The sequence below is a fragment of the Euprymna scolopes genome, chromosome 16 (assembly GCF_053919585.1).
Source record: "Euprymna scolopes isolate OS-2025 chromosome 16, ASM5391958v1, whole genome shotgun sequence".
NCBI classification, from domain to species: domain Eukaryota; kingdom Metazoa; phylum Mollusca; class Cephalopoda; order Sepiida; family Sepiolidae; genus Euprymna; species Euprymna scolopes.
In genome coordinates this window covers 122941864-122960024 of record NC_136497.1, presented here as the reverse complement: position 1 = coordinate 122960024, position 18161 = coordinate 122941864, and the positions used below count along the sequence as shown (strand labels likewise).

Sequence of the window (18161 nt, the reverse complement as noted above, 5' to 3'; positions counted from 1 at the left end):
TGCTTTTCATGTTGTATAGTATTCTTTTGTTCACTTTGTTCAACAATGTTTGTTGATTCTTAAAGAAACATGTGTTAGCTTTTCTTTGCTTCGAAACTAACAATAAATCACAGTATGACATAACTTTGATCTACTAAGTTTTATTGCGATAAGGCTTAAAAATGATAATGCTGTGTCCAGCAGCAAAGAAAATCATGTTGGAACATGTTCCAGCAGATTAGAGGTCCTTGGAAATAAAAACTCTGATGTTGAGCAAGAATGGGTAGAAAGACGTGTGAACAGCGTTACATATTAGGGGATCCTACATCAGTGACGATTAAGTAAACTAGTATCAATTTGGACAAGGGTCATACACTGGGTGCATGATAACCTTAATCTGCAAACAGAATCATTCCCAGGGACAGTTGATGTAAAGTTGACAAAACAAGGAGACGATGAAGAATGACGTCAAAGGTTCCCAGATCAGTTTTTCCATGGAAACCATGCGAACAAGATACCACCAGTAATGCATAAAACTTATAATCTAAGTTGAGTGTTACTTTGATGTCTGTCCGTCTGCGTCATTCACTTCAATAAGTTTAGCAAGTAAAGCAAAGAATTAAACAATTAGCTAATATGACATTAGCCTCTTTCTCTTAAGTCTATTATCTTCAAATAAAACCTTGGAGAAAACTCAGCATACGTCTCCTTATGTATTTCTTTCTGTATTTAAAAAAGGAGCTTACTGTTGCTAAAATAGTATCAATGGAAGTCTATTAAATGTTTTCTCACTAGTTATCCCTCTGACCAAAACAAAATAGTGATCAAACACAAAACTAACATTTTGAAGGAAAGAAAACAACAAAAGAAAAAAAAAAAACAAAGCATGTGCAGTGACAATAAAAATGGCAACTAAATATGACAAAAATTTTCTCTGAAAATGACATTTTTGTAATCTTGCAGTATAGTCTCAACAGCCAAGAATAGCACTATCAAATTTAATATTCTACCGACCTGTATACTTTTAATATTCTGAAACTGTTTTAAAGTTTATTATTTTAAAATAAGATTTTGTTTAAAGCTCTCTTTAAGACCCAGTAAAAAATAAAACATGGCTGCCTATAGTTTTTGTTCAGTTTTGAGATCTGTAGGCAGGCATGTTTAATATTTTACTGGGTCTGAAAGAGCTCTGAATGAAATCTTATTTTCAGATAATAATCTTTCAAACAGTTTCAGGATTTTAAAAGAATAAATGTCGACTAGATATTAAATTTTATTGCATTTAGTAAAAGTTGCTTTCTCTCTCTCTCTCATATATATATATATATATATATATATATATATATATATATATATATATATATATATATATAATCATGCTGATTCAACGCAATGAAACCACTGGTATACCTTTGAAATATGTATATATAGTTCTGAAATAAATATTGTATCCTCAGCTCCTACATCTATGATCGAGCACTTTATGGATTTTTTTCATTGCTCCCTGATACTAATATATATATATATATATATATATATATATATATATATATATATATATAGATAGATAGATATAGATATTGGTAGATAACAATAAGAAAAATAAATGAAAATAAAGCTGAATAAATTACAATATTTATTGTTCCATCAAATTCAAACAAGAAATGATAATGAAAAAATCTTTTATTCATGGATTTTCAAAAATGAGCTCTTTTCATCAGAGATAAACATTAGCAAAAAAAACAAAAAAACCGCATCATCAATGTTTATCATTTAAAGGAACATTCACATTTTTGAGAATCCATGAATTAAGGATTTTTCATTATTATAATTGCTTGTTTGAATTTGATTTGTAATTTATCCAATTTTAATTTCATAATCAATTTTTCTTATTTCTTTAATTGCTTATATAGCATATTGAGTTTTTTGGTATTTAGTATATTGACGTTTTCGGTTTTTTATATTGTTAGGTTCTAATTTTTAGATAAAATCTATATTTATCTTTGTGTGTGTGTGTATATATATATATATATATATATATATATATATATATATATGCATACACACACACAGAGATAAATAGATACGTAGATACTTTTATTTACATTCAAATAAACATTTTACATGTCACTGTTGCAGACAAATGGTTAGATTTATGAAAGTCCTCTCTAAGCGATTAAAAAAAAGTATATTTCTCTAAAAGAACCAGTCTTTAAATTCAGATTTTTTTTAATCGCCTGCAGAGAACTCTGGTTTGAATATAAACAAAAATATATCTTGCTCTTTTTTTTTATTGAGCACTGTTAATAACCTCGTTAAATTCATTAGTTTTAACTTTTGAATACCTTTTACTTGGTACACACACACACACACGGAGAGAACTTGAATGCCTACTAGACACTATCCTCAATTATCTAAGGTCTCTCTGTACAAGGGTTTAGCAGAACAACCTGGCATGAGGATACTTTTCCATAGAAGTAAACCCTGACCAAATATTCAAAATCACATTCAGTATTCGCTGCCCAAATAAAACCTCCTCACTATGGCTAACTTACATTAGCTTTTACGAGGAATGGTGCACCTTCTCCAAGTGATATTACCTCAAGTAATAGCATGAAGCTGGATACTCCACTAGACAAGATAAATTCTTGTCCTGGAATCCAGTAAGACCAAGAGACAAAAACACAAGATATACTACAACATATGAAAATGGTTAATTGGGAAGCGTAAAATTATGTTCTCAATTTCTTTACTAACTCATTGTTTGAGAGATAAAGAACTTTAATGGAACATTCAAATATCTATGTATCTCATATAGAGTTCAAGTGTTAGACCCAGGTAGTGGGCCCCTGGATTTCTGAAAACTTTGACTGAAGTAAAATAAAACAAAAAAGCGAAATATATTTTTTGAATTCCTCAGCTGTTAACTATTTTGCAAGATTACTCAGTTTTTTTGTTTGTTTTTTTTCATACATGGTACTAATGTGCTGATCTAACTTAAATGGATAATAATAAATAAATAAAAAAATTAAAAAATTAAAGATGTTTTTTTTTACTCATACAGACCGGAAGGCGAAATAATCCGACATCACTTACCGAATTGTGGTGTGCGTACTTGTATCGTCGGCGTCCGTGCTCCTTCTCCACGGGCTGACTTTGCAGATACCTGCACGTGGTACACTGTGTTGGGGGTCAAGTCTACTAAGCGGTAACTTATCACAGGTGGTTTGATGCTGATATGGACGTTCTGTCGGTAGTGAGAGTCATTGTAATATAATTCATAACTGTCAATATGGTCCATTGCATCAGGTCGGTCCCATGTTACGTGAACAATATTAGGGGATTCAGCAATTGCTTGCAAATTTTTCGGCTGTTGAGGGACTGGAAGAAAAACAATCAAAATATTGGAGATTAGAATTTTATATATATATATGTATATATATATATATATATATGTATATATATATATATAATTAATTTATTTAATTATACAATCACGAACATTAAAGTTGCATGTAAATAAATAGAGTTGGAAATAACACAAAACCGTCTAAAACAATTACATATATATATATATATATATATATATATATATATATATATATATATATATACATAATATGCGCAATATATAATATATATATACTATTCACAATATATATAATATAAATATATACAACATAATTAATATATCTACATAATATATATATATATATATATATTATACATATATATTATAATATATTTATAATATATATATATTATATTTATAATATATATATATTTATAATATATATATATATATAATATGTACATATTGTATACTATTCACAATATATACACTATATAATATCTATATATATATAAATAATATATTTATATAAGATAAATATATACAACATAAATAATATATCTACATAATATATATATAATGTGTGCATAATGCATTATATATATAAGATATATAATATATTTATAATATATATATATATATATTATATACATATTATAAATATATATCTACACAATATGTCTAATATATGTAATTTATTTAAGGATGATCGGTGGTGCTTTAAGCACAAAACAATGTTGTTTTTGTAATTATAATTCTCTGAAAATTGCTTTGTTGAATAAAAATATGAGAATAATTACAAAACACATCGTTTTTATACTTTATATACCATCAACCATCCTCAAAATGCTTTTCTAAAAGCATCCATGGAATAACAAACAAATTTATATACACGTGTATATATATATATATATATATATATATATATATATATATATGTAGAGAGATATAATCCACAGCATTTTTTTACATTTATTGAATAAATATTTTAATGACTTTTATATTTGTATTCGCGGAAATATGTTTTATATGGAGTGTCGTAACTTTAATAATATATATTTTTTGCTTTGTTTTATACTTGTTCATCCACTTCTGGTAATAATCATAAATTCCCTCAGAATAACATTTTCATTTGGTATTATTATTCTTATTATTTCTTACTTAGTTCTCTAATGGGTCATCACCAACGATCGCTATAGTGAACATCCTGTCCACCTTGTTTTCAAGTGTAATAACGGACTGCCCCTTGCTTATAAGTATTCCTGTTTATATTAATTTCTCCAGATTTGCTGAAAAATACCTAAATACGGTCACTATGCTTCATATCTTTTTTATAACAATTTATTCAGCAAATCTGAAGAAGTTTGTCTAAATAGGAATATTTATAAGCAAGGAGCAGTCAATTATTGCACTGAAGATAGGGGGGGATGTTCACGATAAGCACCCACTGCAAAAAAAAAAAAAAAAAAAATTGTCATCTTTGGAATCTGAGTAACAACACATTTCTTCCAGATTTCCACTTTTTGTAATCACTCTGCATTCTCACACCAGCTGTTTACCAATAAGATCTCGTGATGACAATTTTATTCTGGAACTTGAGTAAGAATAAGCATCCTGGAGATTCCAGTACTCTCTGTGCCCTTCAAGTAGAAGTCTGCTTCTTACACTCACCTCATTCTTCCTGGTCCCTGCATCCTCTCAGAACTTTTATGATCATTTTAATTCCATAAAATCTCACAAAAATTGAAGTAATTTGAATCCCGGGCAATGCCGGATAGAAACAGCTAGCATTTAATAAATGCTGTGGAAAATATGTAACAAAAAAATCTTTACATTCGGAATCACATGACAATACATGCAAGATGATGAGACAATGTCTTTTCAATATGGTTACAATCTTCATAGTTTCTGTCTTGAGAAACAAAATCAAAACCAATGCATTGTAAATTGTTGTCTGATATTGTGAATTAACTTAGACATACGAACGAGCAAATTCGGCATTGGTGAATGAATGCCAATGTGGACTCAGAACCTGGAGTACCAAGTTCGAATCCTGTCAATTCCATAGCATCACTTTCACAATAAATGTTGCTAACCTTTACATAGTCCCTCCTGTGAGTATCTGATTCTAGAAAAAAATGGCAGAATCAAACGCCAACAGCGGAATCGAGCAGGTTAAAGGTCATACCATGCTACAGTATGGCTCCAAGTTTTTTTTTGTTTTGTTCTTACATCTCAAGCCATAACTACACCACTCCATCCAAAAGCTCACTATAATTTTCTTTATTATTTTTTCGCTACGGCAAGCAAGCTTTCATGTTTAGAGTGGTAAGTTGTGTAATATGGACCCAAGGGTAATTTTTGTCGGCCATCTTAAGTGATGAGAAAATTACAAAACGTGAAATAATTCTGTGCTCTTCAACAAAACTTGTATGAATAATGACTCACTATATATATATATATATATATATATATATATATATATGAAAGTGACTGAGCCGAAGAAAATTGAAGTTATATTTTTACAAATGTTTTGATGTTATTAAAAGCTAACATATAAAGTTATCTTGTCGGATTTTCAAAGTTATACCCAATCAGTATTTAAGCTGACAAAGCAAACTTTGATTCTGACTCGCCAATTCTTATTTGTAATTGTTGCATAATGTTACTGACAACATAACATACTTTGCTACAATTTATTTTAAAAAATAGTTTAATCCATCCCTTGATGACTGGTAATATGAAATATGCTGAAATAATAACCTAAAAATAAAAATCAGCAACGGGGATAACTCATATTTTTACTGTAGAATAAAAAAAAAAAGACATTGTTTCAACTAAAGAGAAGAAAAGGAAATACGTAAATGATACAGACAAGCAATTTTTTTTAACGACAAGCAACATCTCAGTGAAATAAGTCATCGAATCTATGATTCAAAAACGCTGGGTCGAGGGATATTTAGCAATATTTCTTTTTTTAAGTTTCTTAAAACCAACTTATTCTTGATTTCAAAATGATGATGCCAAAAGTATACATTTAAAGTTTTGAAAATTGGGCTCCACTGCTTTACTATAAAAAGATGCAAACAGCAATAAAAAGGAAAAAAAAAAAAAAATGATTTATATATATATATATATATATATATATATATACACGACAAACAGAATTTTTTACATGTAAAAGGGGAGAAAGATTGAGGAGTCTATGAATAATGTTTTATAAGCAATAGAATAAACATTTGTGTGTCATTGGCTTGCAACTTTAGACATTTACATACACGCACATGTTATTAAAAAAATCCAGGTTATTATTATTAGTTTGTTAATACCACAGTAAGTTTCATGCGACTACCACACTTAGATGCATTTACATTTTTTTTTATATTCAGAAAATGTCAAGGTCAAATTTTGTGGTCCATTAGATAAATCACAATGTTACGCCAAATTTCGTTTTGTTTTTTTCACTTAGAGCATTTTCAACCTAGAAAAAAACTTTTTGATTCACTCAATATAAATACCAAGGTGTATATGTATAAAACCTCTCATAAAAAATAATGTATGAAGTATACCCTTACATTTTGCAAATCACAGCGTTTTAAATAAGCTAACAAAAAAGACCCACACATAAAAAGAAAAAAAAAAATGTGAGCAAATAAAAATGAAATTAAGACAAATTTGTATAAAAAAAAAACTAAACATAACAGTTTGCAAATAATTGCATATTTTAAACAAACCCTTCAATAAATTTGATTGAATAAAACAAACCTCTCATTTAATTGATTAAATGAAACAATAATTCTCATTTAATTGGTTGAATAAAACAATAATTCTCACTTAATTGGTTGAATAAAACAAAAATTCTCATTTAATTGGTTGAATAAAACAAAAATTCTCAGAGTAAGTAATAATCTTCATATGTAATCATTATTTAAGTAATAATCTTCATATGTAATCATGATTTCAGTGATACAAGTTGGTCTTTCTTTATGCAATTAATACACTTTTAGTATTTATAAAGCCTATAAGCCTATACTTGAACTATAGCTTTGTAATATAACAAATATGTACTTTATTGTATAATACAAGCTATATATATATATATATATATATATATATATATATATATATATAGTAATAGTTATATTACATTTGCTACTTTCACAATAAAATAACATGTTGCATATCTTTGCTCCATAATGCTAATTATAAACTTTCTACGTTCTAAACGAGATTTGTGCTTAATCTAGCAAGCTAGTAAAAATAGCTTTTTGCAGAAACTTAAAATCAAAACTTATGCAAAAAAAAAGAAGAAAAAAAAAAGAAAAAAAAGAAGAAAAAAAAGCTGGCATCTAATCGCAGATTAGGATGATCAGCAACATAGCTGCTGGAGTTACATCACTTCACACTTTGTTTTAATCAAATAATTTTATGCCCTTTGAAAAGGAGTTTTTTTGCTCGAAATATTGGTCATTTAAAGAAATAAATGCATGTTACAGGCTATATAACATTACCCTGGTTATAACCTTCTATACTGTTGTTATTTTTTTGTAAATATAAATATATCTACATGTTCAAGCATCTATATCAAATGATGAATTAATTAGGTAAACGTGCGGATTAGATTTTTGAAAAGGTGATAAGTAGTGACTCAAAGATAGTATATATATTTTTTTAATGAAGACATGCCATGTTGAACATATTGGAGGAAAAAATCAATTTAATAGACCTTAGTTTCAATCTTAATTGTGCACACATGTTAAAGGGTGATATCGTAGATCAAATTGAGGCGAATAAATGCAAATGGCTTCCATGACAACCGTCACCAGGAGTTACAGAATCCTGTTCAATGGATAAGGCTATCAACAAAGAGATGATAATAATCGCCATCCACTTAGAAAACAAAGCCAAGAAAAAAAAAAAAAGATTGTCACCTTTTTACTCGCCGTCTCTTATGGTACAACTGGTATGAATCATGAATTAAAAACATATTGTTTAAATAGGTCGAATTATGACATGAAAAGTACATATATATGTAGTGTCCACTAACTGTCTTATGTGTACAGTTATGAGTGCCAATAATGTAAGGAGATAAGCCGAGATATAGCGCAAAATTCTATGCTACAATACTGCTACATACGAATCAGAAATTTTAGCTCCTACTTCTTTTTTGTTGTTTTATGGTCAAGGATAAAATGAGTAGTAGTAGTAGTAGTAATAGTAGTAGTGAGCAAATACTTATGAATTCAGTATTTTTAAAAAACTTCTGATAGAAATAAAGAAAAAATGAGTAGAAATCAGTGGGAAAAAATTGGACGTAGAAAGAAAGAGGAAATGTAATAGAATTAAGAAATCGAAAGATAAAGTTGATGAGAAAAATGAAAATATAGATGCTGAGATAAAAAGATAGATGCTGAGTAATGATAGGGAAAAAGATAGATGCTGAGTAATGACAGAGAAAACGATAGATGCTGAGTAATGACAGAGAAAACGATAGATGCTGAGTAATGACAAGGAAAAGGATAGATGCTGAGTAATGACAGAGAAAACGATAGATGCTGAGTAATGACAGAGAAAACGATAGATGCTGAGTAATGACAGAGAAAACGATAGATGCTGAGTAATGACAGAGAAAACGATAGATGCTGAGTAATGACAAAATGATAGGTGCTGAGTAATGACAAGGAAAAGGATAGATGCTGAGTAATGACAGGGAAAAGGATAGATGCTGAGTAATGACAAGGAAAATGATAGGTGCTGAGTAATGACAAGGAAAATGATAGGTGCTGAGTAATGACAAGGAAAAGGATAGGTGCTGAGTAATGACAGGGAAAAGGATAGATGCTGAGTAATGACAAGGAAAATGATAGGTGCTGAGTAATGACAAGGAAAATGATAGGTGCTGAGTAATGACAAGGAAAATGATAGGTGCTGAGTAATGAAAGGGAAAATGATAGGTGCTGAGTAATGACAAGGAAAATGATAGGTGCTGAGTAATGAGAGAAAAGGATAGATGCTGAGTAATGACAGAGAAAATGATAGATGCTGAGTAATGACAGAGAAAATGATAGATGCTGAGTAATGACAGAGAAAATGATAGATGCTGAGTAATGACAGAGAAAAGATGCTGAGTAATGACAGAGAAAAGATGCTGAGTAATGGCAGAGAAAAGATGCTGAGTAATGGCAGAGAAAAGATGCTGAGTAATGGCAGAGAAAAGATGCTGAGTAATGGCAGAGAAAAGATGCTGAGTAATGGCAGAGAAAAGATGCTGCGTAACGGCAGAGAAAAGATGCCGAGTAATGGCAGAGAAAAGATGCTGAGTAATGGCAGAGAAAAGGATAGATGCTGAGTAATGACAGAGAAAAGGATAGATGCTGAGTAATGACAGAGAGAAGATGCTGAATAATAACAGAGAAAAGATGCTGAGTAATGACAGAGAAAAGATGCTGAGTAATGACAGAGAAAAGATGCTGAGTAATGACAGAGAAAAGATGCTGAGTAATGACAGAGAAAAGATGCTGAGTAATGACAGAGAAAAGATGCTGAGTAATGACAGAGAAAAGATGATGAGTAATGACAGAGAAAAGATGATGAGTAACGACAGAGAAAAGATGATGAGTAACGACAGAGAAAAGATGATGAGTAATGACAGAGAAAAGATGATGAGTAATGACAGAGAAAAGATGATGAGTAATGACAGAGAAAAGATGCTGAGTAATGACAGAGAAAAGATGCTGAGTAATGACAGAGAAAAGATGCTGAGTAATGACAGAGAAAAGATGCTGAGTAATGACAGAGAAAAGATGATGAGTAATGACAGAGAAAAGATGATGAGTAATGACAGAGAAAAGATGCTGAGTAATGACAGAGAAAAGAATTTGGAAAGATGGTGAGAGAGAATATATGTTTGCTTAAATTGTATGAAAATGAAAGATGCTGAGAAGACATGATGCATAGGGAAGGGGAGGAAGAGAGAAATGAATGCAATGAACAAAAAGGAGAGAGTAGGGTAGAGGGAGAATAGAAATGTTTCAAAGAGAAGTTGGGTGGGGGCAGATAAAAGTAAAAGAATAAGATGCAAAGAGAGGTGGAGAGATAGGGAGAAACGACGTGAGAGAGTGAGAGAATGAAAGAAAAAAGTGTGTGAGGTTATGTGCCGAAGAAAAACCAAAATTGAGAGTAAGAGAATGAAAGAGAAAGAGGGAGAGTAAATGAGAGTTAGTGTGTGTGTGTGTGTGTGTGTGTGTGTGTGTGTGTGTGTGTGTGTGTGTGTGTGTGTGTGTGTGTGTGTGATGTATCAAGAAGAAACGGGAATTGAGAACTAGAATGAAAGACAGAGAGAGAGAGATGGAGAGAGAAAAGAAGATGAGAGAATGAAACGAGGGGGAAAGAGAGTTTTTGACTCAAAAAGAAACAGAAATTGAGTAAGAGAAAATTAGAGAATGGGAGAAAGAGAGAGAGAATATAAGAAAGTAAGAGAATGAAACAGAGTGGAATGAGTGAGAAAGACAGTTTATGAGTCCAAAACAAAAAAAAATTGAGAGAGAGAAAATTAGAGAATGAGAGGATAAAGTATATATATATATATATATATATATATATATATATATAGAGAGAGAGAGAGAGAGAGAGAGAGAGACAGAGAGAGAGAGAGAGAGAGCAAGAGAAAAAGAAGGAAAGATTAAACGAGGAAATAAAAGAGAAAGTGAAAATTGGGAGCAAGTGCGTGAATGTGACAGCGGGTGAGATGTGTCAACAAGAAGCAAAAAAATGATAAAAGGCATCTAAATAATAAAAACAATTCTGTATTATTCAAATTAATCGGAGAATTGTTCTCATCTTCAGTATTATCTGCGCAACGTTTCGGTCGACGTAACCTCCGACCTTTGTCAGGTGTAAAAGTCGCCATGCTTTAACAGGAAAACAGGGTTAGCTCTGCACTCCAAGGTTTCGAACTTTTAGATCTATATAGTTGGAAGTAAGTTTACATGAATTATAAAGATAATTTAATTATCAGGTAACCCTAGGGGTATAATTTCTAACTTGTTATGATTAAATTTTTTAATCAAATCCATCAACCAATTGTAAATTCTTAGAAAAATAATATTTATGAAACTAAGAGATTGCTGGTTTAAGTATGGTTAATGTTTGTTATTTGTTTTGTTTTTAACCAGATATAGTTTTTTTTTTATGTTTTCTACACTTGACAAAGGTTGGAGGTTACATCGACCGAAACGTTCTGCAGATAACACTCAAGTGAGAACAATTGTCCGGTCGAATCTGAATGATACAAACATTTATACCTCATCTTTAAAATTCAAAACTGCAAAAGCAATTCTAATGAGAAACAGAAACAGGCTAAAGATGAGAGAGAGAGTGGGGGGGGGGCAGATAACGAAATGTTCCTATTTATTGTCTCCCGACGAGGGCAGACTTAGACACAGGGTCGCTTTTTAATGTGGGGGAAATCCAGCTCAACGAAAAAGGGGCACTCTGGATAGGAATGTAAATAAAAATTGTCTCAGCCATGAAGAATTTCTCCTCCATCCACTGAGGACAGAAAAGGTGAAGTGCAACATCAGAACAGATACTACATTGTGCTCTTGGCCTAAAGGCCAAAGAAACTTGGAGATAATAAAATGCTATTAAAGATTAGGAAATTTTTTTTTTTTAAGAATGTGTGAACAGGCCCCGATTATTTGCATCTTTCAAATTCAAAACTGCAAAGCGATTCTAATGAGAAACAGAAACAGTCTAAAAATGAGAGGGCTGGAGGAAAGGAGGGAGGGGGAGACAATAAAACGTTATTAAAGACTAGGAAAAGTTTTTAAAAAAAAATAAAAAATGGGTGAAGAGGCCTACCATTATTTGCTGACCGTTTTACAACAAAGCGCCGCTTTTGTGGCTGCTTCGAAACAATAAGTGCAATTTCTCGGAGGCAGCAAACAGCAAGTGCAGAAAACCAGCAGACACGTGTTTATTGCACACAGCGTCTGTTTCTGGCAATAAACAAGCACCAATCACAAGAATAAAAACGCATAATTTCTCTACCAGTAGAAAACAATGCATTGCTTTTCTTAAATTCAATACCCAATTCTACAATGGAATAGCTATTATATGATGCTGCAAAGATAATGTCCCTATAATAGCAGACACTTTAAATCTATATAACAATATGCTAAGATATTTCATATTCGTACTACATATTAAAGAACTAGTAATACCATTTTTAGTTGCATGCAAACGACTCTATAAGTCGGTCGGTCGGTGAGTCGGTCTGTCGGCTGGTCTGTCTGTAACACTTTTGTGCTTGGCCTTTTTGGTTAAGATCAAAGGTCTGTTGCTAATAGATGCTGTTCTTAGCTTTTTAAGCTTTTCTTGGCCTTTTAGCCAAGATCAAAGTGTAGTATCTTTCCGGCAGATACTGCAAGCAAAGACCATATGTGGGGGAAACCCCACATATAAGACCTTGGTCAATGTAGGGGCAACCCTTCATATCAATTGTCACTATCCAGCTCCCCTACTCCCCGGGGAGTTGGTCCCCATTTCCCCTTCACTCCTCACATAAAAAATCGGCTTTGTGCCTAATTTGCTCAGTGAGGGAGCAAATAAATACCCTTTTCGTGGCCTTTCGGCCAAGATCAAAGTGTAGTATCTGTTCCGGCAGATACTACACTTAAGATAATTTGTACCAGTCAATGGAGGGGAAACCCTCTATACTGGGACAATTATTATTTTTGGTAACCAGAGTGACCCCTTTTAGGGGAGCTGGTTTTTACCTCACATTAAAAACGGCCTTGTGCCTAATTTGCTCAGTGGGGGAGCAAATAAACACCATCTGTTCCGGCAGATACTGCAGGCTATGACTGGCTATGACTAGCAAAGACCGGATGTGGGGGCAACCCCACATGCCTGACCATTAACCAGCTCCCATTTCCCACCTCTCGGGAGCTGGTCCCCTTTTTCCCTTCCCCCTCCCTTCACTCCTCACATTAAAAATCGGCCTTGTGCCTAATTTGCTCGGTGGGGGAGCAAATAAATACCATCTGTTCTTACTACATGCTGTACTTATTGTGATATAAAGTGGGGGGGGGGTCACTTTTCTGTATTAATTTAATGTAAAATGATCACCCACTTTGCAACCAGTCAGTCTCAAAGCCATTCAAGTCATTCTCCAGATCATTCAAGTTGTTTTTGAAGGATTCCAGTTATTTTTTTTAAGCATTCAATTCATCCTCAAGTTCATTAAAGTCATTCTAAGTCATTTACTTTTTATTTATTTGAGTCATTTCAGCCCATTTTTTGGTCATTTTAGTTTATCTTTAAGAATTTCATGTCAATCCTACATTCACACATTCATTCATTACACGAGAGCATGCGACTAATGGCTATTGGCCTTGTTTTTTTTGTATTTGCTCAGCATTAGGCATTCCGTCTTCCACGGAAAGTGGAAGGTTATGGGGAATATAAATTCACATGTTGACCCTAATCATCATGTATTAATATATAGTGCTATATATTTTTTAAATTCAACATCCAATCGAACACCGTCTATAACAACGTAATCATCATATAATGCAGCAAGGTAATGTCGTTATAATATCCCTATAATAGCAGACACTTTTAATCCACAAAATAATATGCTAAGGGATTTTAAATTCATACTATGTATTGAATAACCAACAATACCATCTTTTGGGTTTGTATTACTGTACACATAGATTCGACAAAAGTTGTCAAAAAACAAATATATAACAAATAAATGTTATCAAAGGCAAGAGAAGTTACTTTTCTACCTAACTGGATAATTTTTTAGTGTTTTTATTTAATGTAACATGCTTATTCAGTTAAAAAAAAATACAGTGTTAACCGATGTATTAGAAAATTTAAAATGGCTCCGGACTCTCTGCTGAACACGGTAAGTTTGGAAAATGAGGTAAAAATAAAAAAAACTATACTAACTACTGTTAAAACCCCACTGAATATCTGTCAGCCTATGTCACGGTAACATATATTGAGCGAGTTTCTAACAGTATTTTGTATAGTTTCATGCAATTATACAGTTTAAGGATTCCAGTGGTGTTTCTTTGTGTTTTATGATCACAAGTGGTGTCTCTATCTATCTATTAATATGATAGTACATGTGTTATTTTCTGTGTCACGCTTACATCAGAGTCGTTTAAGTGTTATGGACTTTCATTTCTTGTAATAAATAATTTTACCAAGAATTCTTTATAAGTTTTGGTTTCGGTTATAGCTGATGGCACTCCAGTAATCTATTATTTTTTTAAAAATAATTTTATCAAGAATTCTTCATAAGTTTGGTTCCAATTATAGCAGAAGGAACTATATATATATATATATATATATATATATATATATATATTTCATAAGTTTTGGTTTCAGTTTCGATTCAAGCTAATGCACCCAAGTCATATGGATATATTTTGTGATATTTAAAATTGTAACTTTATAATATATAAAAATTGATAGAAAATTAACTCTATAATATATACGAAATCTGCAAGAATTAAAATATCATATTTAAACGTAGTTTACCACCGGGCTTTACCACGCGTTCGTGCTAGCTTAGATAAATACTTTTGCAGTTTTAACAAAAAAGCTACAATAATATCAGAGCGTCTCCATTTACACTGAACATCTACAGAATGCCAACATCAATATATTACATATGAATGAGTGCCCTGTGGAATTGCCACAGGTCCCGTTAAATATTATTATAATCAAAGCTTATAAATAAAATTGTTTAATTTAATATAGGTTTGTATAGAGGAATGGCTTTGATCTTTTAAATGGGCTTCATATCAAATGTGAAGATTTTTAGTGTACAAATACAGTGTTATAAGCTGAGAGTTGTAATAATTGCTATTGTCTATGGCAAAATGAAATGGGAACTTTTGTTAAATGGATGCTTACGAGAGTAATCAGATTTATCGAAACCGTGCCACGTAGGGATACGTGTTGGTTTGGCCGTCTTTGATAAATGGTAGTATAAAGTTGTGTAGAAAAAAAACCCCCAAAAAACAGTGTGAGGGTAAAAGGTGCAGAAGTGATTTTCTAAAAAAAAAGTGCTCAAGTATCAAAACCTCTCAAAAGTTTCTCCATATTGCTCCTTATTTAAATATTACAATTGTTTACAGTCAAATATAGAATTTAATTGAATGATAGAAAGATAAATATTTTATACTAGATCTTATTATATATATATATATATATATATATATATATACATATATATATATATGCATACATGTGTGTGTGTGTGTATATATATATATATATATATATATATATATATATATATATATATACACATATGATTTAATATACTGTTTTGTCTTTAAATCCTCGAAACAGTGTTCCATGGTAAACAACTTAAATTAACATTAGTATTATAGTGATTAAATTAAATTAACATTAGTATTATAGTGATTTCGAGAGAGCAAGTTGGTGCATTGATTGCAGGTGATTAAATAACTTACTGACTAAATAGTTTTCTAACGAATGATAAAAAATATAAAAATTAATTAAGTTATTTTTTATATAGTTTTAAAGGTTAAAAAACTTCCAAGACTATATATATATATATATATATATATATATATATATATATATACACAGACACGGAGCTTGTCAAAAGTCTTGTTGAAGATAATTACTTAACTATATATGAAAAAAACAAAAAAACAAGCAAACATTTATGTAACCTACAAAGTCAGCTGGTTAGATTTTCAAAGTCAGACCCAAATGTAACCTTATTTTCTCAAAAAATTCTTTTTACGTGTATTTATTTTGGAGACGATTTTACACGTAAAAGAGAGAGAGAGAGAGAGAGAGAGAGAGAGAGAGAGAGAGAGAGACTCGCATTCGTTCAACTTATTATTTTATCTGTTGTATTTAAGATAAATGGGTAGACACAGCGAACACAGAACTTAGCATGGGAAAAGGAACATTTCGCTCTTGGTGATTATCAAAGCTCTCCTTTCAGTTAGTACAGTATTATTGCCGATGTGTCTCTTGTGACTCCCACAGACAGAGTGATCTCAAACTTTTGCTTCTCTATTGGCTCGATTTTCGTGATGTCATGCCATGCCGACTGACATCCTTTTGTCTTACTTTTCTCTGGCCCTATTTGACCTCGCCTAGCCTTACATGACATTTTTTCTTGTCTCTTTCATTTCCAAACTTTGTGTCACTTTAGTCTGTTCTTAGCCTTGCAAAGATTAACACCAACTGATTTAACTGCTATCCAACATATAACACAAATAGCATCTAAGCTGCTAAATCAAACGTTACTGCTGACGAGCCAATTTTCATTTGTTATTGTTCGACCATGTTATTGGCAATATAATCACATAGTTACAATTTATTTTCAAAATTGCTTTCTACGGCCCAGGTGATTGTTAAAATAAAACATTTTTTTAAGGGGATAATCATTTTAAATTGAAGAATAAAATAAGGGTTGTCTACCTTATCTTCAAAAATTTGCAAATAAATAAAAATTAAAAACACTTTCTTGGCCTTTTCGTTAGGAAGAAGGTGTAGTATCTGTTCTGATGCTCCACTTAGTCTATTTTGTCCTCGACCAATGAAGGAGAGATTGTATTAGACTGAGACGATTTTCGTCTTTGTTCGAATCCAGAGCATCCCTTACTGGGGTGCTAGATTTTCCCTTCATTAAAATCCAACCTTGTGTCTCACTTTGCCTTCGTGATGGGGCGAGTAAATGAAAATTAAAAACTGAAATAATGGAAAATGTGGCAAAGTACAGCTCGTTGACTATATTGTACATTTTGTTTGATTGGCATACTTCTTTTATGGCACACCAACCCTTTATTTCATACTGAAACAATTATATATAATTTGATGAATACAAGTTGCTATTATTCCCAAAACCATGGCAAGTGCTAAGCTGAGCTTCAATCTATGGTCTCCTACCCACCAAACTTTCACAAAAAACACTCGTCTGGCCAAAACCACCATCAATAATTTCCCACACTCTTTATCTGTGCCTAAACCTAAATGTAGATTCCATGAACAAAGCTTCTTTCTTAGAACAGTATGCCTGTGGAACTCTCTTCCGATTTGCTGCTTTCCAGCTGACTACAATCTGATTGTCTTCAAGTCCAATGTAAACAAGTTCTTGACAAACCACCTCCCCTAGGTAATCCCATTTACAAAATTCCCGCTACTTATGTTTACTATGCTATAATCACATTGACTAATGTATACCCATCAACTTTTATCCTCAAGTGGCCTTCGGGCCTTGATAAGTGGTGATCCCTGTGTAAAAAAAAAAAAAAACTGACGGGGAAGGATTATGAGTGCGTGAACCTTATCGCATCAGATTTGAACATATCATAAAATAGCATTTAAAGTCCTTTTCTTAATCTGAAAGACTTTTGTTTATATCTGATGTTATGAAAGGAACGGATAGTCTGAACAATCTTTGAGGCAGGACACTAGTCTATTTCCAGTTATATTTCTTAGCATGGCTGCTACTCATCTATTATATAAAGGCGAAAATGTGTGTGCATGTGTGTGTATGTGCATTTTTTTCCCATGTCTGCCAAAGGCTTTTTTCGGGGGGGGGGGGGGTCATTGTTTCTTAGAACTTTTTATATACTCCCTAGATTATAATATGTCCGATTTACAAAAGGAGGCCGTAAATATATTTTATTTGAGCAACTTTTACACGCTAGAAATTCCCACTATTCTGCCTTCACGCCTGTTTGTTTGTGAATTTTGTATAAAGATGCGAAACTGGCGACAGTGACGCCAGTTTTCCGGCTTCATGCTGGGGACGTCC

The 18161-nt window shown here is 31.9% G+C and overlaps 1 protein-coding gene across 50 annotated transcripts in view; it reads right to left on the bottom strand.

The window, feature by feature from the left end:
- The window catches only part of LOC145296067 (tyrosine-protein phosphatase Lar-like), a 1305806-nt gene that overhangs the window by 97890 nt on the left and 1189755 nt on the right, over window positions 1-18161 (bottom strand). For all 50 annotated transcript variants that reach the window (XM_080142138.1, XM_080142152.1, XM_080142158.1 and 47 more), the window contains one exon: window positions 3076-3360. In XM_080142138.1, coding sequence (XP_079998264.1) covers window positions 3076-3360 — 285 coding nt within the window. The remainder of the gene's footprint in view (window positions 1-3075; window positions 3361-18161) is intronic.